The sequence below is a fragment of the Alligator sinensis genome, unplaced genomic scaffold, assembly GCF_000455745.1.
Source record: "Alligator sinensis unplaced genomic scaffold, ASM45574v1 scaffold379_1, whole genome shotgun sequence".
NCBI classification, from domain to species: domain Eukaryota; kingdom Metazoa; phylum Chordata; order Crocodylia; family Alligatoridae; genus Alligator; species Alligator sinensis.
Window position 1 is genome coordinate 2,155,591 of NW_005842001.1, and position 27,019 is coordinate 2,182,609.

General features: G+C 41.7%; 1 protein-coding gene across 5 annotated transcripts in view; it reads right to left on the reverse strand.

The window, feature by feature from the left end:
* FNDC3B (fibronectin type III domain containing 3B) overlaps positions 1 to 27,019 on the reverse strand; it is a 354,529-nt gene that overhangs the window by 274,928 nt on the left and 52,582 nt on the right. For all 5 annotated transcript variants that reach the window (XM_025201761.1, XM_025201760.1, XM_025201762.1 and 2 more), the window contains exon 4: positions 5,127 to 5,202. In XM_025201761.1, the coding sequence (XP_025057546.1) occupies positions 5,127 to 5,202 (76 nt within the window). The remainder of the gene's footprint in view (positions 1 to 5,126; positions 5,203 to 27,019) is intronic.

A 27,019-nucleotide genomic window follows, 5' to 3' on the forward strand; every position in this document is an offset into this window, starting at 1 on the left:
GACACACACACACACACACACACACACACACACAGTGGCTGGTTAACTGTGTGGACCATGGAGGTTCCTGGTACTGGACCCAGTTGCCGTGAGACATCTTCTGTCTGCCACCAGAGCAGGAAGGGTCGGCTCCCCAGGCTTTTCCCTCTGGGTGCGTCTTTCATGCAAAGTAGCGGCCCTTCATTCTGTTCAGTAAGCATTACCCCATTCCCCTCTCGGTATTAAGGCTCTTCTTCTTCTCGGTGGGTGTCCGAAGAAGATTAGAAGCTGCTGTCTGAGGTGCAGTTGTCTCCAGTCCAACAACCGGGGCCGAACTGAATAAAGTTCCCTTGCCTTTTATAATAAAGTTCAGTCCTCGTATTTTTGTTGTTGTACTTAGGATTTGATAGATAATTAGACTAAGTGTGTTCTTGTGTAATTGTATAGTTACCTGTTCTTCTCAGTGTTATAATAAATCATCTTGTTTGTGTACTGTTATCAATTGTCTTAGTTATTTATTTAATAAAAGCAGGGATTAGATATGCTGTGGGCAAAGAACCACCCCACCCTCTTGGAGGGTTAATTGACAGAGAGAACCGCTGTTTGGGCAGGCCCGGATAATTATAGACTAAATTGATAATTAACCACCAACAATGGAGATCAAACCCACAGAAGGGTTCTTACCAGAAAAGTGGACACAGTGTTAATGTGGGTATTTCACTACCTGCTGTTCAATGGGTAAATGGGGGAGTATATTTTTCCCACCTCTAAGGCTGGAAACTGATTATTTTATTATTTCATTTAACAATGAAACATTATTCTTAACCTTGTCCATCGCTGATTTCCGTGAATCCTCCTGTCTTGGTTTTCTTCTTCTCGCTCCAGTTACTCTTTCGGAGGATCCAACTTGTCCCCCAACAATTTTCTGTGGTATTTCCACAGGGCTCTCTCCTCTTGGTCAACTTCTGTTTTACTTCTATTCTTTGTTCCTTAGTGTTCAGTTCTACAAACATGAATTCCTACTGGCATCTCCAGGCTGAGCATGTGCAGATTCACCTCTGTACTCTAGACCTGCACCTCCAACAACTCTCACAAACATGTAATCAATCATCAGCTCAAGCACAGCTCTTGAGACACGTCTATACCACCCCAGTATGGTTCAGAGGCAAGACTAATGAGACGTGATACACCTGCCCCATGCATTTCAGCTCCCAAGCTGGAAGTAAAGTAACTAGCTTGGCACAGCACTAGATACATGCCAAAAAAAACAAAAAACAAAAAACCTCTCACAAGAGGTAGTATTCACTGGTTCCTACCCAGGTGTCCTATTAGTAAGCTCCATTTCTCAGGAGACCTTATTGATAGGACCCAGTTGTGCATTAAGCCAGCTACACAACTCCAAATACGGAAGCTAGTGCATGCAGGAATGGGCACAATGTGTCCAACTACAGCTTTCCCTAAAGCCACACTGGGATGATATAGATCTGCCTCATCCTCCCCTTATCCACAAGCCTCCCTACTACATCCTTTCTTCATCAGCTTTCCCCTCACCGAGGCCCATCATCTAGGTGTCATCTTCAACCTGGCATCTCTATGAAGTCTTTGCAGTCAAGGTACATCTGTCTATCCTTTCCTGTCCAACACCACCTCTATGGCATCAGGACAGCTGCCATCCCCATGCAGACTCATCTTTTCACATTTCATTTACTGCAAAATCCTTTTCCCTGCATTGACCAATGCAGTTTTACACCCTTCAAATTCATTCATAACACTGAAGGAAGTCATGACCCGGCCTGTCACTTGTCTACTCTTGTACTTGGACTGTAAGCCATTTGGGGCTGGGACCACCTTTTTAAACATGCGTACATGTTCAGTCTAGGAGAGAAGCATTTATTATAAAATAATTTAGGAAATTTAGGCTAGTATAAAGAAGACCATAATCAGATGCATCATAGAAGGTATGAAGAACAATATATTCACAATGTATACATGGGGTTTTTTTTAGTGTTTGCAAGACAAAAACCAAGTGGAATTTCCAAACCTCATACAATATAAATAGCAAATGTATTTCAATACAAAACTGCTGATAAGTGTTAAATGGCAACCAAGGACTGTTAGCTTAAACACAAAAACAAATTACTGAATGTACTTTGTAAAATGCTTCAAATTATCCCATTAAAAATGAATGCATCTGGACAATACTTTGAACATAAAAAATGCTGAATAAATGCTTAGTATTATATTCAAAATGGAAAAGATGTAACGTATCAATCACTAGAACCCAAATGAAAGGGTTACACAGCTTTATCAGCCTGCTAATTCTTGTGTGTGCCCACCCCTCATTCACACACAGCAAGGTGACTATAAAGCTTAACAGGCAATTTTAAAATACTGCCAGAAATGTGGATTTTCCAGTATGTTCATTCACAGCATTAACCTAATTAATCTGAAAAGTATTATCCATGCAAGTACTATAAGCAACTTTTAGAACAAAATCGATAGCACAGTCTTTAATTCTACTTTTAGAAATCTCCAATAAGTACTTAATCATCCTTAATTACAGTTTTTTAAATCCAATCATTTTAAAGAGTCAGTGACAATAGGACCTTATATAGTTTGTTCTACTTCTCTTTCTCTTAAGACATCTTCAGTGACAAAAAGCTACACACAAGCAAGCCTGGCCTATTCAGAAATCAGAAAAGCATTTATGGCCATATTGGCAAAGATTCATTGACTTCAGTGGACCTATATTAATTTATACCCACCAAGACTCTAGTTTTATTAAATTCAATTGTGCTAGTTCAACTAGCTCCTAGACGCTTTCCCTCTACAGATCCAAAGGTTAACACGTAACTGACAGCACAAGTAGAGTTTAGTGGTCCCAATACGGTGTACTGTACCATGACTATATGGTATTTCAAAACCAAAAAAAAAAAACCCATGCAAAGTAGCATGATTGATAGGATTGGGGTCAATATTACAGATCAAGACTGAATTGTACCAACATGATTGTTTGGGAATACCTTCCTAATAAGCAAGTCAAATCTATTATTAGTTCCTTATTTCTATAAGCATTACCTTGAGGCAAACAAAAGCCTTGGTAGGTAGGACTGGCATAACATTGCCCTTCTCTAATCACAGCAGCATCTCACCAAACTTTACCTGAACACATTTCTCCTGTGTACTGTACTAAGAACAAGTATGCTTTCCCCTCAGTATTAAGCATGAATATTTTCTTGATCAAGCCCTCACCTGACAGTTACTTATGTTTCCAATATTTTGCTTATCAAACATTGAAGGCAAACATTATCTTGCCAAACATCAAAGGCCTAGAAAAAATTGGTATCACCATATTTTAGCAACGCACTTGAGTCTTTTTAGACACTACAGTTGGTGACCTTCATTTTGTTACATGGAAACAAGACTGACACCCTAAACAAGTTATCCATGTATGTGAACTGTCATGACCAAAAGAAGCTAGATGCCATCATTTTCAAAAGTTAAAAAGAGTAGAACATGATGAGGGAAGGGCAAAGTGAAAAGAGACAAAAAACTTTCTTCCTCCCCACCATCATTTTTTTCTTTTGTGTAGGGTCCTCTGCAAATTATGACTTGACCTAATATTTTACAGTCAAAGGAAAAGGCCACGTTTGGTTCAAATTCAAAGGGGCCAAGCCAGCCCTTGTCCAGTGGACACTAGATATGTTATTTCACTGATTCTATTAAATAATCACCATATTAAGGTTGCTAAAAATCATGAAGAAAGACTTCTTAAAATATTGGTATGTGCATGCCAAGTATTGATGAAAACAACATGATGTAACTTATGCTAGATATTTTTCCTTTGTCTATTTTTACCACAGCATGTTTCCTGGTAGACAATTCTTATGCCCTAAAGGAAGAAAAAGTCTGCATCTCTTTAGGTAATGAGTCAAACTGACCAGAAAAAACCCAACTTTTTTTGTACTTCCTATAAACAGTCATAATAGTTTTCAGAGAAAAATCACCCAAAACATTAACAGACAGGGGATGGCAAGGGAAACTATTTTTGGCATTTTTACAAAATTATACAATCGGGCACAACGGACAATAGACAATGTTCTTTTTTATTATAAATTTCTGTGTCACGGAACATTTGTAAGGAACGTTTATATAAAAACAAAAGTATTGCTCAAGTCACATCCATCTGAATCAAATGATAATATCCCACTTGATTCATACATCTTCTGCTCCTGACTTCATATGGGAAGCTCCAGAAATTATGATATAATAGAAAACGATTACTTCAGGTAAGGAATTTGATACTAAAAACAAGTTTACTCTTATGAAATGGAATTCCTGATTTCACATGAACCTGAAAATATTTGGCTCTCTTATACAGATCAGTTTTCATCTGAAAACATCAGAAAATAGAAAACTTTTAAGCCTTTTGATTTTTCATGTTTAAGTTGAACAAAAGTTAAGGATACCTAAATGATAGTTCTGAGTGAAAACACTTTTTAATGTCCTTTGTTAGGTTACTAGGATAGCCTAGACTGGTAAATATTGTCCTGTTTTGATCTTGCTTTCTTCTGTTTGGACCACATCATACACAAATACATTTAATTTTATTTGATCATTTCCACAGTTTTAGACCCCGTTTCTCCTGTGCCAATATGAGACAATATTTGGGCTGTAAAATCTCCAAAAGGGCCAGATATTTGTTAAAAACTTGTTTGTTTGTTTGTTTGTTTGTTTGTTTTTGGGGGGGGGTGGGGGGGGGGGGGAGAGGAAGGGAGGGGAGGGAGAAGAAATAGAAGAATTCTTTCCACTTTTAGTTTCTCTACAATACCATGTGGGGTCACTTCCTACCTACCTACAGTACCCATCAAAATTCGCTGGCCTTACAAAATTCCAGTTTATTCCGAGATAACAAACTAAAACAGGCACCTAAGTCAGTCCTATAAAATATATAGTCACATATACAGCCTCACACACATGCCAAAAATGTGATTTAATGGAATAGCTTATCCATTAACTTTTCACAAAGTGAAACCAGGTACACCTGAGACGTGTCATCACAGAAAAGGTAATTAATTGTGTCCATGAGTTCAAGGATGCTCAATTAATTGGAAGGTTTAAACAAATAAAAGAAAAATAACTCTTACCTTGAATGCACTGAAGTGTTCCATCCTCAGCCCTTATTGTAAAGGTTTCACCTGGATTAACTTGAACCAAAATGACCTGTGAAAACAACAGATTAGATTTCAATCTAATGCTCCAAGATCTGCCTTATTCATTCTACTGTTTATATTACTTACACATCTGCAGTAAAATAGATGCATTCTAACATTCATATTAGCTACACGCGGTAAACTAGAAATCACCACAGCCTCGAGCATCAGCAGAACTCTAGAATCAATACAGATTTGAAGTTTGCTAGAACATGATATTTATTCACATAATTATATTCCAACCCTTTCAGGTATAGCTAAATTTAAGCCTACTGTATACAGTTGAAAGCTACAAATTTAAGCACTAATCCTATAAACATTTTTGTATGTCTGCGTAACTTTGTGCTACCTATTTAAAAAAAATGAAATAGATTCATCTTTATAGGGCTACTGCCTATAAGGCTCAGAGTGAGCCTTGCAGAGAAAGCTTCTGCATGACATCTTGGGTCAAATTATGCTCTCATTGTGACAGCAATGCAAGAAGCACCTTGCCCCATCAAACTTAGGGCTGCATCTGGTGAAACAAGGTGTTAGACCTTTGTATTTATTTTGTTGGATGCAAAGCATCCAGCCATAGTTAAACAGAATGTAGTAAAGTGCACAGAAAAACAACCTACTGTTAACAATAGGATCCTAGATCACAAGAAACTGAGGTGATTATATAGCAGATAGAAATAGGAAATAAACTTCCCCTTGGGCTGTAAAGGGCAGGACTAGGACCAATGGTCCCAAACTGCACAAGAGGAAATTTAGGTTGGAAATTAAGGAAGATTTTTCTCACCATGAGGGTGGTCAAGCATTGGAACAAGCTATCCAGAAAGGTTGTGCAATATCCGTCCCTGCAAATTTTCAAAAGCAGGCTGGACTGACACTTGATTGGGATGATTTAGTCAGAGATGATTCTGCCTTGAGCAGGGGGCAGAACTAGACTTCACAAGGTCCCTACTGTCCTATAATCATCTGTGAAGACTGAAGTTAGACACACAAATGCTTCATCCTCCTATACATAGTGAATAATTTATAATGAACAGTTAGATGTCACTCCTATTCTCCCACATGACGGGAGAGCTGCAGGACCTCTAGAGAACTAGCTGAAAGACGTATTACCCCATCCTCTCTGAAACCACTTTCACCATATAATAGAAAGTGTGATGCATTTGCCTGTTTAACTTGTTTCCAGACATCAGTGGGGGATGGGAGAGACTATTTTTAGTGGGACTGCAAAATTATGTTTATCCTGCATGACTTCACAAGCAGCAATATCCTGATCACAATGTGATCTGTCTGTGTTTATTTTAGTCAGCATTTAATATGGGTTTGATCCTGATGGCGCTCAGAATACTCACCAACTTCCAGGCAGTCCCTACAGAGCAGCTGCAGAGTCAAACTCCAAATCAATATTACTTATTACTACTCAGACAAGGTTCTTTGGGTAGATGTGATCTCTTTTATTAGACCAACTAAATAATTGGAAAAGATTGTTCTTTGCAATCTTTCAGGAAGTCCTATCTTTAAAGAAGTGTTTTATTTGGAATAAATATTTATTTTATCATATGCTATCCATTATATGTTCAAAATACACGATAGTTGGTTTCAAGCATCGTGCCAAATAGGCCAAAACAATTGTTTTTGTTACAAAAAATAAGAAATGTTGATTATATTGGAGCCAAAAAAAATTCCATATTCACATCTGGAACCCAATTTTGATCTACTTATAAGTTAGTATCAAGCCTGGTGCCCTGTGGTGTTTAGAACCAGGGACTTCGACTTTAAATTCATGTCCACATTGCAGGACGCCATTTGAGAGAGAAATGTCATGTTTTCTCAATGCGATATAAAACTATATGACAAATAATTACTGTCTATATAAGCCTAGAAATTACAGTATTGTGGCAGAAGCCCATTGTCATGGTTAAATTTTTAACACAAATTATAAGCCATGAGAGGAAAAATGACAACAAGAGTACCATTATTTTAGGTCTGTAACAGTAATTTTTCACAGAACATTGATTAGCATGGCTTTAAGCCAGCAGACACACCACAGTAAGTGGTTTAGACAAGATAAAAATAAGAGACAAAAGCCATTCCCATCTCTAACCTCTGCACAATCAACATTTAAGGACATTTGCTCTTCTGCCTAGGAATAACTATGAATTATTCACTAGAAGGGATGGATACATATTCTTTTGTCAAAGGAAACATGCAGAGCAAAATGATAGGGTTGAATAGAGGAGGGGGTGGTGGGAAAGAGGCCTGGTTACAAGGGCACAACAAAACCAAGGCAGCAGGCTATGGGTCTGTAAAGTCACCTAATTATTCTTTTATATACAGCTTTTCAAAAGCAATTTCTGGACTGGCTATTTATCTGATGATATAACACGGTAAGTGGTAAATTATGACTAATCAAGTCTAGGATTCATGAAGCCTGAGGGAAGGAGAGCGCTGAACAGATACCCCCAGGCTCCCCATATGCCCCTAAAGGCTTAGCTTTTTCTCCTCCTTCCAACTCCTTGATCTTCCTCCCATGCCAGGCAGCTCAGACAGATCAAAGCTGCCTCAGCACCCAGTCCTCTTGTTGCAATCAGCTGTGCACTGCACTCTGCCTGCTGCTGTGGCTTTAACTCAGTTCTGTGTCTAGTCTTGTTCTGACCCAGCATCCCCAGGATCCTACACAAATCCATCCTCAACTGCAATTCCTTATCTTCTGCCATTAACCTTTTAATTCCCAATAGTCAACATCAATCCACAGATGTACTAACAAATATTATATTGGATGCTAGATACTTCCAACCAGCCAGTTATTAAAAAGCAAAAGATTTTAGACAAGCTTTTGTGCACCAGAGTGCCCTCCCTCAGATCAACCATGCATTCACCCAGTGATGTCTACAGTAACAACTTTTAGCAATTTAAAGTTACTGATTGGAGCTGGCAATCTTAACCATTAAAGGAAAAATTGCCAGGATCATAATAGCCAAATGCATCTCTAAGCTCTGATGGCCTTTAAATAAACCAGTGGTTTTCAAACTGTTCCACCATCTGTCACCAGGGGGTTCTGCAAAGAAACTGGAAGTAGTTTTGGTGGGGAATGTAGAAGCGGATGGCAACTTGGGCAGAAACTATCATGAGATGATTGAGTTCAGGATCCTGAGGAAAGGAAAAAAGAAGAGCAGCAGAGTAAGGACCCTGGACCTCAGAAAAGCAGACTGACTCATTCAAGGAACTGATGGGCAGGATCCCCTGGGAGGCTAATCCGAGAGGGAAAGGAGTCCAGGAGACCTGGTCCTATTTTAAAGAAACCTTACTGGGGGCGCAGGAACAAACCACCCTGATGCCAGGAAGACTAGCAAGTATGTCAGAAGACCAGTGTGGCTTAGCAGGAAACTCTTCAGTGAGCTAAAACACAAAACAGAAGCTGATAAGTAGAAACACGGATAAATGACTAAGGAGGAGTATAAGAGAAGGGATGAACTCAAGAAGACCAAAGCACAACTAGAGTTGCAGCTAGCCAGGGACATGACAGGTAATAACAAGGATGTCTACAAGTATGTCAGCAACAAGAGGAAAATCAGGGAAAGTGTGGGTCCCTTAGTGAATGAGGGAGGCAACCTAGTGATAAATGATGTGGAAAAGGCTAAAGTGCTCAATGCCTTTAGCTCAGTCTTCACAGGCAACGTCGGGTCCCAGACTACTACACCTGGCAGAACAGTTTGGGGAGGAACCAACAGTGGCAAAAAAAACAGGGTAGGGACTATTTAGAAAAGCTGGACATGTACAAGTCCATGGGGCCGGATGCAATGCATGCAATGATACTGAGAAAGATGACCACTGTGGCTGCAGAGCCACTAGCTATCATCTTTGAAAAAGAAAAACCTCATGGTGATTGGGAGAGGTCCTGGGCAATTGGAAAAGGGCAAATACAGTGCCCATCTTTTAAGAAAGGGAAGAAGGGGAATCTGGGGAACTACAGACTAGTCAGCCTCACTTAAGTCCCTGGGCAGGGGCAGGGGCGAGGGGGGTGGGGTGGAAATCCAGAAGCAGTTCCTTAAGGAATCCATTTCAAAGCACTTGGAGAAAGTGATTAGGAACAGTCACCACAGATTCAACCAAGGGCACGTCATGCCTGACCAACCTGATTTCCTTCTATGATGAGATGACTGGCTCTGTGGATGCAGGGAAAGCAGTGGATGTGATATACTTTTGACTTTAGCAAGGCTTTTGATATGGTCTCCCACAACAGGCTTGCAAGCAAGCTACAGAAGTACAGGCTGGGTTAATGGACCGGACGTTGGACAGAAAACTGGCTGGATCATCAGCGTCAGAGAGTAGTAGTCAACAGTTTGATGTCCACTTGGCAGCCAGTATCAAGTGGAGTGCCCCAAGGGTCTGTCCTGGGGCTGATTTTGTTCAATGTCTCCATCAATGATCTGGAAGATGGGATGGAGTCTATCCTCAGCAAGTTTGTGGATGACACCAAGCTGGGGAGAGTAGTAGATATGCTGGAGGGTAGAGCTAGGATTCAGAGACCTAGACCAATTGGAGGACTGGACCAGAAGACAACTTATGAGGTTTAAAAAAAGACAAGTGCAAAGTCCTGCACTTAGAACAGAACAACCCCACGCACTGGTACAGGCTGGGGACCAATCGACTAAGCAGCAGCTCTACAGAAAAAGGACCCAGAGATTACAGCGGACAAGAAGGTGAATATGAGCCAACAGTGTGGCCTTGTTGCGAAGAAGGCTAATAGCATACTGGGTTGCATTAGTAGGAGCACTGCAGCAGATTGAGGGAAGTGATTATTCTCCTCTTTGCAGTACTGTGAGGCCCCATCTGCAGTATTGTGTCCAAACATGGGCTCCCCACTACAGAAAGGATGTGGACAAATTGGAGAATCCAGTGGAGGGTAACGAAAATGGTTAGAGGGCTGGGGCACATGATTTATGAGGTGAGGCTGAGAGAACTTGGCTTATTTAGCCTGGAGAAGAGAAGATTGAACAGTGATTCAATAGCAGCCTTCAACTACCTGCAGGGGGGTTACAAAGAGGATGGAGCTGGACTGTTCTCAGTGGTGGCAGATGACAGAACAAGGAGCAATGGGCTCAAGTTGCAGCAAGGGAAGTTTAGGTTGGATATTAGGAAAAACTCTCACAAGGAGGATAGTAAAGCACTGGAACAGGCTACCCAGAGAGGTTGTGGACTCTCCGTCCTTGGAGGGTTTTTTTAAGATCTGGCCAAACAAAGCTTTGACACAAGAGAAAATGTTCTGTGATTTTAGGAAGTTCAAAAGCCACTGAAATGAAGCAACGTCATCCTGCTCTTCATATGTGGCTCTTCAAATCCAATGATAAAAATTGTGCTGCCAAAGTAACTTCCTTCAGGAAACAGGATACAGCAGCTTCTTACTTCCCTTTACTGTTTATAAAATCTGCTTGCCTCATATGATAGGAAAAATACTGAAAACATGCTTCTTAACAGTCAGATAGGAGGAAGAAATTCAAATTGTGCAGGAGGCCTGGTGAAGTGGACCTAGAGGTTTTACAGGGAGACTGACTGGATAAGAAGCTTTGACCTCTTGTTTAACTATTCCATGTCAAAGTTTTATTTTCTGTAATACTCACTGCTGCTGAGTTACTGCAGTAACCAGACAGTAGTCCAGCAAGCCACCTAAAATATCAGCAAAATTTCAGTATCCCAATATTCATTCTCACTTAATAAGTGAATGCAAATTTCAACACCACCCACATGTCACCAGGTCACTTTGACATCCAGAAAGGTGCTATCCATGGCAGACAGTTTATGGTCAGACTGGGGGAGGGAAGTCTGTTACAGACTCATCACCTTGGTTGTAACTTAAAGTAGAAGGGGAAAAAAGCCTAATGACTCTTCCCTGACAACCGACATCAGCAAGACGGCAACAGGCCTTGCATCACGCAGGCTTGTAGGAGAGTGAGTCAGACACTGGCAGGATCTGTAGCACTTAACCTATTGTATCGTGCAAGCCCTATTCTTTTTAAGCTGCAAAGCAGACATCTGTATTCATAACAGAACTTTTATCATTGAACCACAAAACCCAGAACCTGACCAGACCAAGCTGTTTCTTCTAAGATTCATTCAGAAAATACAACTCTTCCTGACATCCAGATGGCAGGCAATAATTCCTAACACTTGCAAGGATAGTCTGAAAGGTAGGGCTTTGCCCCCCATGTAGATTATATAAGAGACATGTGAACTAAAAGACTCAAAACCAAGGAATGAAATGATGATGGAATCAAAAGGTGTACAGGCATAACCGTATGATGATTTGTAAATCTCAGCCAAGTTATACACACACACACACACTTGAAAATAAGTTATTATCAGTTGTTTCAAATTAAATTTGACCAGAAATCTATTGAATAAGAAAACAAGAGAGAAGATGAGAGAGAAGACATTTTGACATTTCAAATTTACAAATCTTGTCTATTTTAATTTATCATCACTAGAAGAATTTTCCCCAAGACTATGTAATTATCCACACTTCTCAAAAGGATATGAACTAATGTACTTCTAGGAGTTATTAAAATGAATCTGAAATAACTATTATTATCCTGACATACGCAGGATTCTGCATGTGAAAAACAAAAACATTTTCCATCCATTACCATAGGGCAATCATTATTTCTTGTATGCAGCCTCTTGAGAGGCTATCATAGATTTGTTGTTTGCAGTACTGGTCACTACAGCCGAAGCAGAGACCATAAAATGCTTTTGGTGGGACTTTGGCTTTGAGTTAAATATCACGCAAAACACGCACAGTGCCTCTTTTATATCAAAGAGGAGTGAAAGAACAGTCTGAAAAGAAAATGATCTTTTCAAAAAGGCTCAGTATGTTGCAGAACAGGGTCCCTATTCTCTCAAGAGCCCCTACTATCCAGAAAAACAGCTACTTGAGCTTCCAAGTAGTTCCCTCTAACCAGATTCATTTTACTCCCAGCTGGGAGCAGCAGGCATGCATGTTCTTTCTTTTACTCACCACACTCATTTTTTGTGCCTTGGTACATTAAAAAAAAGTCAAGTGTGAAAGCACTACTAAAAACTGATAAACCAAATTGTGAAAGATTTAAATATTTATTATAAAATAGACAAGCAGCCTTTAGGACTGGCACTGAAGATCGAATAAGGACAGCCAAAGTACCCACTTACTGCTATGACTCTTCCTCTGTAATTAAATCTTACTTTTTTAGGACTCAGAGGCAGTATATGTGATATCACTCTTGGGTCATTTTAGAGGTAAGTTCTGCAATGCTTTCATGCTCTACCAAACTGCCTCATCATCTGGCACAAAATCTGGCAGACAGTCAAGCAGCTTCCACACACACTTGCATCTGGTGTTTCACATTTGATGATTCGACTGCCCATATGAAGTCACTCTTGTTAGAAGAAGCATAATGTTTTCCTGGAGGAATTTGTTTCCTCTCTTGAAAGTTTCCAATGCACTTTTAGATTCACGACAGCTTCTGACAAATGCAGTGTGTATCATCTTCACCAGCCCAACAGCAGCAGCCATTACTGACCAATAATAAATTTAGGAAATGTCCAAAAGTCAAGTGACCATTTAAGAGTCTTCCATTCATGCCCTGAAAATCCCTCACCTTAATGTCTAAATTCAATATCACATGTAAGCCTTTGCAATTTCATTTCCAACTTACAAGATTCTTATGTTAATTCCATTATCTGTCTGCCACAGACTTGACTTAGTGCAACTTTTTTTGTTTTTTACTTTAATTATATTATTAGAAACAGGTGCTTTATTTTGTAGCCAGCAGTCCTGAAAAGGTCCTAATATGGTTTCTGAGTTGGAGCCAGCAGATATAAATCTCTCCTTGCCTTTCAAGTCCTCACATAGATTTTTCAACTTTGCAGTCAGTGGAGATCTGTCATCCTAGGATCTTAAAGTACATTACAAGTAACACCAAACAAGACCACAGCATTGCTAGGATTTAGACAGAGACAGATCTTAAAAGGTACTGAGGCACTTATAGATATGTACAGAGGAATTTTCAAGACTTCCAGGTGTCCGATTCTCATGGAAATGAGATGGGAATTGTGCAACTAGGGACTTTTGGAAAGGCCTCTAGGCTCATATATACATGCTGAAAATTCTAACTCGTAGTTGCAGTTATTCCCCTGCAGCAGGTGATGAAACCAGGCGCGTCATAATGGACATCACTTACCCCTCAAAGGAAATCATCAGCAGAACCAGGAACATACCAAGTCTCTCAATTCTCAGTCTTCTGCTTGTAGGGGCTCACATTTCCTTCCTTATTTATGAATGATCTTTCCATGCACACAAATTCTCAGATTACATTAAGGCATGACAAGGTGTGGCAAAAGCTGTACCTCCTTCTAGCCATCCCACTCAAGAAATCTCATCTTAAAAAAACAGGGGGGAGGGGGAGCAGGAGGGGACAGACCTCTGTACTTGCCATTTCTGAAAACAAAAAGTTTAAGCACTAAAGCAACTAAAATGCATCGGTGCTCTGCCACTGAAATGACTGTTGGAATCACAGAAAGAACTCTTACAGTACAGCTGTCCCTGAGGAGAAGCACTTGCAGCGTACAGATCAGGGGCACCAGAATCATTGGAGATTCCTTCCAGCCATACAAGCCTAAGGGCATCAAGTTCAAACCCTCTTCATCAAGGCAAAATCAAGCATACCAAGACCATGTATCACAGAGGTTTCATAGCAATCACATGAAAATAGGGCTGGATGGGACTTCTGGAAAGGGACTTCATAAGGTCATCTAGTCCAGCCCCCTGCTCAAGGTAGATCCATCCCTGACTAAGTCAACCCAGCCAAATGTTCATCTAACCTGCTCTTGAAAGTTTCCAAGGATGGAGATTCCACAGCTCCTCTAGATAGCCTGTTTGGGTACATGTCCACCCTCATAGTCAGGAAGTTCCTCCTAATCTCCAGCCTAAATTTCACCTGTTGCAGCTTGAGGCCATTGCTCCTAGATCTGTCCCTTACAGACCCAGAGAAAAGTCCATCTCCATTATCTCTATAAATCACCCCTCAGGTATTAGAAGACTGTTATCAAATCTTCTCTTCTCCAGACAAAATAACCCTATTAGCTCTTTCAGCCTTTCCTTATTAGTCTCATCTCCAAGGCCTCTAATTATTTTTGTCACGCTCCAATGCACTCGTTCCAAGAAGTATGTGGACAGACTGAAGTGTGGAGCCCAAAACTGGATCCTGTCCACCAGGTCCCCGAGTCTGTTAAAATCTGCTTTTCTCAAGTCCGTTGTCCTTATTCTGCTGCTTCCTTATTCCTTCCTTCTTCCCCTTAGGATCTTGAACTCTATCATTTTGTGGTCACCGTCACCCATATTACCTTCCACCTGCAAGTTCCCAGTCAATTCCCCCCTCTTTGTGAGCAGTAAGTTGAGAAGGTCTTCCCCACCTCATTGGCCTCAACCACCTGAATCAGAAAGTTCTCCAACACACTCCAGGAACTTGTAGGACTGCTTGTGCACTGCTGTGTTTCCCTCCCAGCCTATGTCCCCCATGAGACCAAGGCCTACCATTTAGAAGCTTCTATCACTTGTTTGCTGGAGCTTTTCAAGAACAAGCTAGAATAAGAAGAGTTCATAACCTCCCTAGGTAGCCTTCTCCAGTAATTTGCTACCCTTGAAGTTTGAAAGCTTTCTCCTAGCATCTAACATAAATCTTTTTTGCTAAAAGTTAAGCTGTTTTTTTTCTCATCTTACCTGCCCAGTGAACAAAGAAGCATGGCCATTTTGTTAGGTAAGGTACAGGAATAAGAGCCACCAGGATAAGATTTCAGGGCTGTTCTGTACCCTGCACTGATTATCAAATGAAATCAATTGCTCCTGCCATTCCCATGCACTGATACTGAATTCTGCACAGAGCATCTTTAGGTTTTGTGCTGTAGAGTTGGGAATTTCACTAAGTGATTTAATCAAGTGATTTGCTACAGACCATCCTCACACTCTGGACAGGGCCATAAGAGCTCAGAGTCGCACAGTATAGCATTGCTTTAACAATGCTATAGTTCATGTCAGGCCATTACAAAGAACACAGCAGTTCTATTTCAGAGGCTGAGCTTCTAATCAGGAACTGACAGCGAAGATGGACACACATTCTACAATGCATCCAACAGCTAGTGAAAATTTAACACCATTCCTCTGTATATACACAGGTGGACAACGACTATTACATTGCTTGCCTTATCTGGCATCAGTTCCAACTTCTTTAATTAACGCTGTTCTTAGCAGACAGTGAAGGGAAAGACATGAAACACTTTTTCCAACAAACACCCCCTCATTCTCCCCGACCAGTGCAATCACACAGGAATAAAATGGATTCTATGCATGCCTCCAATTCTGGGCTTACTTAGGCACCATGACATCAGTGCCGTATAATGAGCCAAGTTTAGAACTCCATCTGGGACAAATAACATCCAGGCACTTTGTGACTTCTTTTGTTTATATACACTGACTAAGTATGTCTTGGTGGTATGGGAACTAACTCTGAGATTGAGAGAACCTGGGAAGTCAAACAACAAAACAATATTCTGCATCCTGGAGCAACCCTGGGGCTTCTTTTCCCAAGGTTATGCACAGGTAATGTTTAAGAGGCCACCATTTCTGAAACCTGTGAATTAAAGTCTATTGAAGGGGGAGGGAAAGATGAAGGGGGAGGTATAGAGAGATGCAAGTATAGTGCCCTACCCAAAAAGCTAAGAAGAAATGGGAGGTTAAAGGGATATTATAGATAGAGTATTGTATGCCAAAGTTTATCATTCTGCAAAATTTTCCCTGAATTTATAAGTATACACTGCTTATTGAATCAACCAGGAATCAGTAACTGATAACCCAGTCTGAAACCAAGCTGCTGCATAATGGCCTCACTCTTGGCTGGGTTGCATCAATAGGTCAACCACTTATAAAAAGTTGGTCATTCTGTTTGTTTTCCAATACAGTGTAATCCCCAAAGTAAGAACCAAGGCAACAGTGCAAGAAACTGTGAGTTACACTGAACTAAAGAAGATATCCTCAATGCAATATAAAGAAATTATTAAGAAAAGCTTGGATCATATTTTATCAAAGTATTGATGAGAAAGTTATTTGGTACTGAACCATACATTTTGGTACACAACACAACATCCATCTACTCTTCTAATACAATACAATGTAGGTAGCAGAATTACCATCAGCTTCAACATGTTCTATCCAACTTCCCAGTTCAGCAACGCACTTTACTTTTTTAATTCTCAGGAGCCTGGTTATAGTTGCCAGACTGTCTCTTAATGAAGAAACCCATGTTACTCTTTTGCTTTACCAGACAGTCTAGTAAACAGTGCTAGGAGTCAGATACTTGGCTACCGATCTTTTCTAGGCTGTTCATGCATGAAGTCTTAATCATTAGGGCTGTGTGAAGTTTTGGTCGCTGATTCAATTTGGCGGAGGTTCAGCAGCCAAATCTGAAACTAATCAAGAGACCCTTTAATCTCTCCAAATTGAATCGGAACCCTCTGAATCGATCTGGAGACATTCGGTGATTCAGGCATAGACGCATCTTTAAATGTTTTTTTTTACATACCTCGAGGTACCAGGCGGCTCATGAATGCTGCGATGGTGGGGCAGATGGAGCATCCCAGAGGAGCCCAGGGGGGCCCCTTGCGTGCTCGGCAGCAGACCCAGAAGTGGACCAGAAGCACTTCCAGTCCACTTCTGGGTCTGCTGCTGAGCACGCAAAGAGCCCCCCCAGGCTCCTCTGGGATGCTCCATCCGCCCCACCATCGCAGCACTCACGAGCCACGCCTGGTGACATTTAAAGCTGTGTCTATAGCCAAATCGCTGATTCTTTGAATCAGCTTTGAATCTTCAGATTCGGCCAAATCGAATCGGGACAGTGATCCGAATCATCTAATCAAATCACTGTCCCCCAATTTGGGCCAAATCCAAATCAAATACGGCCCATTTCACACACCCCTATTAAACACATCTTAACTGCTAAAGACTCCACATAGTTCTACAGCTTTTGATAGGTTATGTTAGCATGCATGTATTGTACCTAGGGTCAGATCCAGTTCCCTTTTCCCCCTCTGATTACTTCAAATTATTCTAATGAGGACTCTGAAGAGCAGAGATGGCCAGTATGGCCAAATGAAAGATAAAAAATGTAATATGTTAAATATTAAAAAAGAACTAAACCAACATTTTTAGAAAAGTGTTGTTAATCTCTTCTCCTCAAACGCCTCACAATTTCACCACTAGAAGGACCCCAGATTTAAAAGCTGGAGAGTATAATTTTTCTTAGAGATATCAACACAATCCTAATATAATATTAATGGTATTGTTCTTTAATATAATGGTCTGATTTGACAAATTAATATAGTTACACAGTATTCAAGTCTACGGTTACCTAGCAGACTATTATAGGACATTTGTTATCTTAGCAACATGTTCTTTGGCAAGGCATTCATTTTTACATTTAGGGAAGTAATTATAGTTTTTAACAAAGATGACTATGCTTCTGTTAAACTGTATTCTTACGGTTATAAATTACACAAGTGAGATATATATTTTGCCAAGCTCTACATACACATAGATACATACATATCTATACGCATGTGCGCACACACACACACAGGATTAAAGGACCAGACAGGTTCATAGGGACTATGCAAGCCAGAACCAGGGGCTCCCCACCACTTTAAAGGGAAAGCAACACCAGTGTCCCCCCAGATGGAGGATACCACTGCACTTGATGGGCTGCTTGCAGGAAATAAGCAGTCAGAGGCTAGAGACTATGAGTGCCTACTGCAACACTATGTGCTCTCCTACAGGACAGCAGGCCAGAGCCCTCTTTGGACAACCATGGCACTGCCAAGGCAGACAGAGAAGCAGTTGCAAGCTGCCCTGAGAAATAAGCATCAGGCTCTGATTAACTTCTGCAGGTGGGTGGGGAGCTGCCTTACCAGAAGGGGCAGGGCTTGGGAGGCTTATAAGCTAAGCACCAGAGCCAGAAAAGTCAGTCTGGCCATGCTGGGGCAGGGAGAATAGCTCCCAGGAGAAGAGCTATCCTGAACCAGAGCAGAACAACAGAGTAGTGAGAACTGCTCCCACAGGTGAGGGTTGCTCTGATGGTGGGGGGAGGTTTCTTGTTAAAGTGGTAGTGTGTGCCTTGGTTTGTTTGCCCAGAAGGGAAGGTTTACATTAAAGTGCATGGTTGCTTGTATGTTTTTATTTGTACCGGTGGACGCGGTTGGAACAAAACAGGAAAGGAGGAGGTACCAGTAAGGCACGTCAGACAGCCCACCGGGGGCAGGGATTCAGGGTGCAAGCCAGAAAAAGTTAATAGTGGGCCAGGAGTCTAGATGACTAGAAGACAATCTTGAGAGGGGGGGGCAGCAGCAGGCCTGAGGCCAAGAGGACCAGAACAAAAAACTGTCAGAGGCCAGGAAGGCTGAGGCCCTAACAAGAGTGCAGAGGCCTGAGGCGACCTAGCATTGGCTTGGTGGCAAAATGTCCCATTGACTAACAACACCTGTGAGGCATGGTCATGGTTGTAGGGGAGGTTGGAGACCACAAAATTAGCCCTTAAGGCGACTGGTGCCCTGGGGATACAGAAGGGATGGGAGGACCCACCTAGCATTTAAGGGCAGGACAAGCATCAGAAGGATCAGGAAGGGCTCACTTATAACAGCCAAGGGCTCACTCTGGGACCCTGGGCAGCCTACCTTTCATTAAATAATATCAATAAGGCATAGCAGGAAAAAGAAGAAGGGTATCTGGAGAGCTAGAGCAGGGCAGGAGCTGTGCAGCTACCAGGAAGCATCATAGCCACTCCTGTGGCTCAATGCTGCTACAGAACAGTTTAACAAAATCCCGGTATAAAACTCTTACAAAGTGCTCCTACTAATCAGGCGATTCTAAGCATCGTGAAGCTGGAATACCACTTACACTGCCATTGTTGCAAACAAAGGGAATGTTAATTGTGCAACAGAATGGGCTTGCAGAGTTCTGTCATCAGCATCTAGACTTACAGGCAGTATCAGCTGGGAAGAAAAAGATTAGATTTGCAATGGTTTAGAAAAAAAGCCTTCTATTTTTTCTGAGTTCCAGACAGGCTTCCCAGATAACAGACATCAGCTATGGGTTACTTCTATAATACTGCCTGACTTCCGTCAGCAATACTGTTTTCTCATTTCTTTTCCAAGATGCATTGGGGCCATTTGAATTCCCCAGTGCTTAAGTATATTGATTTTAATCTTGCTTTAGATTACACCCATCTTCTTCAGACTGATTAAATTCGAAAATACCTCTCAACTAAGGCAGCTTAGATCTATTAGCATCAGAAACCTTTGCGGTTCCCCCTCCTGAATATCTGCATCTCATCCTTTTCTTACAGAAAAGAAGATATTATAGCATAGCTTTGCCAATTCACAGAATGTATGGGTCCTTCTTCCGCAGACATTACTGTTACTTCTGCTTTGAGTAACTCCTCCTTTCTTTCAACTATTGCTTCCGATTACTTTCCTGAACTCTTCTGCTCATAAGACATCAGAAACCTGACCTGCTTTACAGAACTTTGTCTACTGGTACAGAGAAGCAAAAGAGTATTAAAAATGTATTTGATAACAAGAAACTACAAAAAAAAGCTAAGAAATAAGGAAGGCAAGTAGCCTCAAAACAGGGAAGGTACCTTTGACATGATTGGAGACAGCCTTCTGCATCTGCATTAACTGCTGCTATAAAATAAACACGCGCCTCGTGGAGAAGGTGGTTTAAATCGCCAAATAATATAGGCTTGGTGTCTGACACAGTTTGGAGAGGGACATATGCAAGGAGCTTGAGTCTTGTTTTATAAAAACCTTCCAATCTAGCTGCCTGGGATCAATTTTTGAGGCTATAATGTAGAACCAACTCAAAGGAGTAAATTAATCCAATGATTTTTTTCATGAGTAGCTTCTTAATTAACTCAGCTTTTAAGGAAGTCCTGTAAAAAAAAAAAATCCAACACACACATAGAACAGACTCAAGCTGTTAGAAGCCTTTACATTCTTGTGAGGCTTCAGATAAAATTAACTCCCCATTCTAAATCAAGAACAAGGAAAGTTAGACTCTACCCCTATAGGCAAGGGCAAAAACACAGCTGAGCACTGAAAACCCAATAATGAAATAAGACTCCAGCACATTGGATATCCAGTCTACTTCATTACTTGCAGAATGCACAAGGTAAAATGTGTCAGTGTGGGCAATGCCATCTCATCATATTTCTATCTGTCTTCACTTAGGTTATGCCTACAGGGGGATGTTATATTATACTAGATACACATGTCCCACACAGACATATTAAAAGAAAGAGAAGTTCAAGAGGGCCAGCGGTTCCTAAAAGGAATCAAGGGACACAAACAGGTACAGACAGACACTCGGGTACGTCACTATGCAAGTATATAAAGGAACAGCACAAAGCACATCAGGAAAATAAAGGCAAAACATAAGGGAGACAAGAAGGGATTCTGCAAATGTCAGATAGTGTAGCAGAAAGCCCCCTTTCCTCTTGCCTGTATTTGCTCTCCCCTCTTTGGATATGTTTCTCTTTTTCTACCTTTTCTTCCTTCCTCTCTCTTTCACTTTAAGATGAGGAATTGTGTTTTAAAATTTGTATGTGTGCATTTTGTATCTCCCCTTGTATTTTGGTATTTTTATCTATTTGTGTGCCATGGCATTTGTAGCTTACATTTTATACTCCTCACCTTTCAACTTTCAACTAAATGTGTTTTCGTAAGTTATACATTGTAACAATGTTAACAAGGGTAGGAATCAAACTGCCCTTCCTTGTATCAGGCTGGCCCCTGAAAGAGCGAGTGAATCAGTGATTGAATGTGTAACGTGATTGAATGTGTAACACGGAAGCAGGCAGCAATTAACACCTGGGAAGCTGCAGACCAGCCAACAGAAGAACTCAATAGAAGACAATGTAACAACCGGGAAATCTCTAAACCTCACTGATTAAGGGCTAGAAGCCCTGGCATGAGTTAATCAACGCAGGGGACCAACTTTTGGGCTGAATATCTCCAGATCAACCACTCCCAGAGCCCTATTCTAAATTCATCAACGGACTCCCAAACCTGCACGTACATGCGGACAACCCCTGGGGCTGACAGATGCCATCCAGTAGCCACCGGGGCGGGGGGTCCCACGAGGGTCAATGACCCCTGGATTGGGCAAACCTGAAAACTGGGGAGTCATCCAAGTCTGCCAGGGACAGATAAAAGGCAGTGAAAAGTGACCCTCAGCGGTGCCCTCTTGATCTCCAACTCGACCAGACCTGTCCAGCCAGAAGGACCAGCCGGCAACCCCCTTCTGGAAGATAACACCACGCTGAAAGAAGCCTCAACAACAGACTCCAGCGCTTGTAGGATAGGTATACCTGACTCTGTAGCCTGCTAGAGTGTGTGCGTGTGTGCGTGTGTGCGTGCGTGCTTCAATCCGCCTAATAAACTAGAATTTTAAGGATCCCGAGTTGGACATTTGTAGCCAACAATAGAAGACTGACAAGGGAAAATATGGGTGGGTTGCTCAGTGGAAATGTGACCTATTAACAGAAGATGACAATAAGGAAGAACTGTTCAATATCAGTTTGCTCGACTTCACAGAGAAATAGCAAGCTGTAAGCAGAAGCCTCACAATAGTAATATAAACCAAGGGGAAGGAATAATAAATATAATGAAAAATTAAAAAGTACATCAATGGAATTTTGATAAATCTGAATGAATTCAGCTAGGTAAGTTCTAAATCCAACTATACAACTACATATGCTGTACGACAGCATAATGTGTATTGGCAAACTGTCCTCTGCAGCAAATTCAGGCTGGCTGCTAGTACAGCTCTCTACCACAGTAAGTTCAATATGACTGTCCATATTTCATTATATAAGAACATATAACCTATCTGCTGGGTCACGCAGTTCTTGGCTGCCATGATAAATCTCCTCCTGGTCAATGCCAGGAGAAATGTGGGGTCATGGGAACATTCAGTAGGCTCTGGGTACTTGCCATGCTGTCCTAGGAACTGCGTGCATAACTATTTACCATACAATTCTCAAGTTCAGTGGCACAGCTTGCAATAAAAAAAAAAACAAAAAAAAAGCCCAACAAAAACCAACAACAAGAGACACGCACACAACACAGCTACATCCCTATAGCAAAGGAAGTAGAAGGAGCTTTGCTAAGTGCCCTGTTATAATAACAGAATCATAGGAAGTTAGGGTTGGAAGGGACCTCAGGAGGTCATCTTGTCCACCCCCCTGTTCAAAGCAGAAGCATCTCTTGTTCTAAGGAAATAAATGGGGTTTGAATTACAGGGGGGCAGGGAGTCGGGGGGACTGAGCCCCCCCAGCAGCCAGGCAGAAACTGCTGTTTAGCACAGGGTGGGGGGAAGGCAGCCCCTCCCCCTTGTTTCTGCCAGCTACGTTTTGCTGGAGCTGCCCGGAGCCCGCACCCAGGCTGCCCTGAGGCATCTTGGCATCCCCCCCAAGAGTCAAAGTGTAATCTGAACCCTGATAATAAATACCACTGGTACTACTTTGCTTTTAGTTCAATACCAAATAAGACTTAGAGTGCCTCCTCTTCCTTGCTCTAAAACTATCTTGTAGACATTTGCATTCCAATGGTTCATCTCCAGACAATACTAACAGGCAGCGCTCCAAAGACCACAATCAATTCTAGGACTTTTGAAGGGATCCACAGGGCAGCAACAAGGAACATGGTTGTACAACAGGTGTGGGATACCAGGTCTCTAACTCACCACTACATACTTGGTATTGAAAAAGCAGCTTCCTTCTCTGTTTTTAACTGGTGGTGAACAGAGATGCAACACCTTGTCATGGTTATCCCAGAGCACAATCAGGCATGAAGCAGTACGTTATGGGATACCAGTAGCAAGACTAACAGAAGCAAGGCAGCTAAGGTGTCCTCAAACTTTAGACTGAATGTATTTACTGCAGTTCTTGTAGTGCCAAAGAGAACTCCCAACTGCAAACAAGACACACCAAATAATTTGGACAAAAATAAAAGTAAAAAAAAGTTGTTGATGAAGGGTTGGGGGAGGGAGCAGACTTACCAAAGGTGAGTTGTTCTGCAGGTTTGGTATGTTTGCTCCTATCCTGAAGTAGGAAGCTAGATTTAGCTTGCCCCATTTCATTCTTTGACTTCACTGGGAGTTCAGACACCCAAATATTTTTTTTAGGACCTGCCCCTTAGAGACTAAAAACTCCTTATTAGTGCAGAATCAGGATCTCATGCCTGATCTCCTGCTCCTTTTTAAAGATGTGAAATTATACAAGGATGGACAACATTATGTGCATGCACTATATTAGAATTTATGTCTATGGGGGGAAAAATGGCTCAATAGCAGGTCTAAATCAGTGGTGTTCAAGTTAATCTGCCCTGCAAGGCTAAACAGTGGCACCTGGCTGCTCTGTGGAGTCAGATCAGCCCCTGGAGCCCACAGACCCGCTGCCTGCCAGGATTGCGCCTCTGTGCCGAGATCAAGCACCTTGATGTAGTGCATACAGCTCGGGGATCCCATGGGTCCAGAAATCTGACAGCAGAGGAGAGATGCCACCACTTCCCCACAACCGAATTTCTGGATTTGTGGGGAACCCCATGGGCGAGATGACATGGGCACCACAGGCTGCATCTAGCCCACAGGCTGCAGGTTAAGCACCTGTGGTCTCTAGATAACACCAATTCCCTAATTACAGAATAGAGTTGACTGACTGCCAAACTGGTCAATCAAAGGAAGAGGGTTGGGCGGGGGGGGGAGGGAGTATGTCTTGTAAAGAAAACTGTCTCAAAACAGAAATTCTGGTCTTTCACTTTAACTCCTTCTCTCTTTTTGATCCACTGCCTTTCTCTAAGTTTCCAAACTTCACACTTAACTTCAGCTATGAAAATTTAAATTGTATCCTCTCTAGTTAGGAACACAAAAACTCTGGTTGGCGGTCTGCCTTAGAATTATAGCCAATTCAGTCCAGTTTCTAGAAGGACAAACATATGCACAGAAAGAAAGAAAAAAGGAAAAAACAAATAAAAAAATTGAGACAATTTTTTCCTTTCCCGTTTCTTTCAACTATTAAGTTACGTGATTACATGAACCGGTAAAGGAACTGAATAAAACTTACGTTGTAATCAATATACGCTGTTGCTATATACAGCAGCTAACTTGATCTTTAAAATGCTAGAAGTTATGTGGCAAGGAAGTTCTGAAGTAAGTTAATTTTCTCTGTGCGTTTGCTGCAGGACTAAAAGGCAGCTTGCCATTGGTTCCAGGCATCAAAATTAAATTTTCCATAGAAACAAATGTTTGTTTAAACGATACCGGTCAAGTACTCGAAGAGGAAAGCATATCTAACCTGCTTACCTAAAGGATATTCTTTTTTAGATTCATGTCACACAAGAAGGTCTACTTGTGAGAGTTGCTTCTTACCACTGTTTTTTGACCAATTTTGCCCAGTTTCACAAGTCAAGAGCCACTAGCGAAGCCTCATCCTCAGAACAAGACCTTTTTGCTTCAATGGCCCCTAAAATCTAGCAGAGAAGTTGTATGCCTTTTCTTAGGTGGAAATAGTCAATATTTCTATATCAGGAGCCAGCCTGCAGGTCTTTTGCAGAAATTCTTATATAATATTACTTTGGATTTTGCATACCTTTTACTGCTACATCTCCAGGTGCTTATACAAAAACAAAATCACTGCCAGTAACCTTGCCAATCACTGCCTTTTTTAAGCCTTTGTTTAAAGTACCTTGGGGTCTGACATCAACAATTAGATGCAATATAGGCTCCATCAACTTAAAATACATTAGGTACATTATTGGGAAGACTAACGGAACTGTTGACCCCAGGATGAACATGAGCCACCAATGCGAGGAGGCGGTCAGCAAGGCTAACCACACCTTGTTGTGCATCTACAGATGCATCACAAGCAGGTCCAGGGAGGTGATCCTTCCCCTCTATGCGGAGCTGGTCAGGCCACAGTTGGAGTACTGTGTCCAGTTCTGGGCGCTGCACTTCAAGAGGGCTGTGGCTAGCATTGAGAGGGTCCAGAGGAGGGCCACCCGCATGATCAGGGGGCAGTGGGGCAGGCCCTATGAAGAGAGCCTAAAGGGCCTGAATCTATTCAGCCTCCACAAGAAAAGGCTGAGAGGGGATCTGGTGGCCATTTACAAACTCACCAGGGGGGACCAGCGAGAACTGGGGGAGGCTCTGTTCCCCCGGGCACCACCAGGGTTACTAGGAATAACGGCCACAAATTGTTAGAGAGAAGGTTCAGGCTGGACATCAGGAGACATTACTTTACAGTTAGGGCTGCCAGGGTCTGGAATAGGCTCGCAAGTGAAGTACTGTCTCCTACCTTGGGGGGTCTTCAAGAGGAGGCTGGACAGATATTTGGCTGGGGTGATATGACCCCAGCACCCGTTCCTGCCCGGGGCAGAGGGTCGGACCTGATAATCTGTTTAGGTCCCTTCCGACCCTAAGCACTATGATACTGGTCTGATATCCTGCATCTTCCTTGATTTTTTTTAGCCATAGGCAAGGCACCAACTATGACGACTGACAAGCTCCTCCTCTAGATGGCCAAATTTTAAAGAGTGTTGGCAGTCCTGGATACTACTGATCAGAAGATGCCAACCACCCATTGTGCACCCAGCCAACTGGAAAAAAAAATGGGATTACTTTATGCTTCTCTTTCTCCAGGAGCTACTTCTCTTTCCCACACACTCCGCTCACATAATTCTGCAGAGTCCTATTCTGTCACCCTGCACATCCTGGAGGGGAGACTGAGAGACTTACTGGACCATTTTACACACAGTAGGCTCATTTTTCAGCACACTCCCCATCACCACAGGAATTCAGATGGGGCAATCTTCTTTGCTCTCAATTTCTAGCAAAGACTAAGGTTTGAATACTAATTAATCATGACTCAATCTATCCAAGACAGACTCCAGTAAGCAGAAGCACTGCAAGCAGTTGGTAAGGATGAGGTCAGCCTCATCCTCTTCCCTATAGAACGGATACAAGTACCCTTTATTAAGAAGGAAGAATCATTACACTGAAGATACCAAGTAAAATTCAAAGGGTGCTCTTAATTTGGAAGAGAGATGTCTCACTAAATATTTTGAAAGAAGAAAAAAGAAACACATAAAAATTAATTTATATCTCATCTCCAATCCAAACTTTCTGAGTTATGCTAAGGGACACTTACAGAGGCTAAGGGATTTTGTTATCTGAATATGGCAAAAATAAATTAAGTACTTAGTTCAGTCATTTCATTCAGTTTGGGAAACCACATTTGAAAAAAATGCGGAAGTGAACTGAGACCAGAGAACGGGGTGAAAAGATCACGTGGGGAGGAGATTAAAAGAAAGGCCATAGTGAAAAGTAGTCCAGGGGAGACGTGTTCCAACTACAACAGATAAAAGTTCAGGATACATTTTTTAACTCAAGCCTGGTCCCATAAATGTTTCTTTGCACCCCATTTCTAGCAGAGACTAAGGTTTGAATAAACACCAGTCAACCATGACTCAACCTATTCAAGACAGACTCCATAAGTAACTTGATTCATGAACATAATACCACATAATTCTGTTCAGGCCAAGCAAGACAAAAACTAGAAGGACTTACCTCAGGAAATTTTACTTAAAAAAGAAAAAGGGGGTAGGGGGTGTGAACAGAAGAGCAGCTGGAGATTATGGATTCATCACCAATGAAGATGTACAAAGTTAAATTAGATGCCCACTACTTATGATGACAG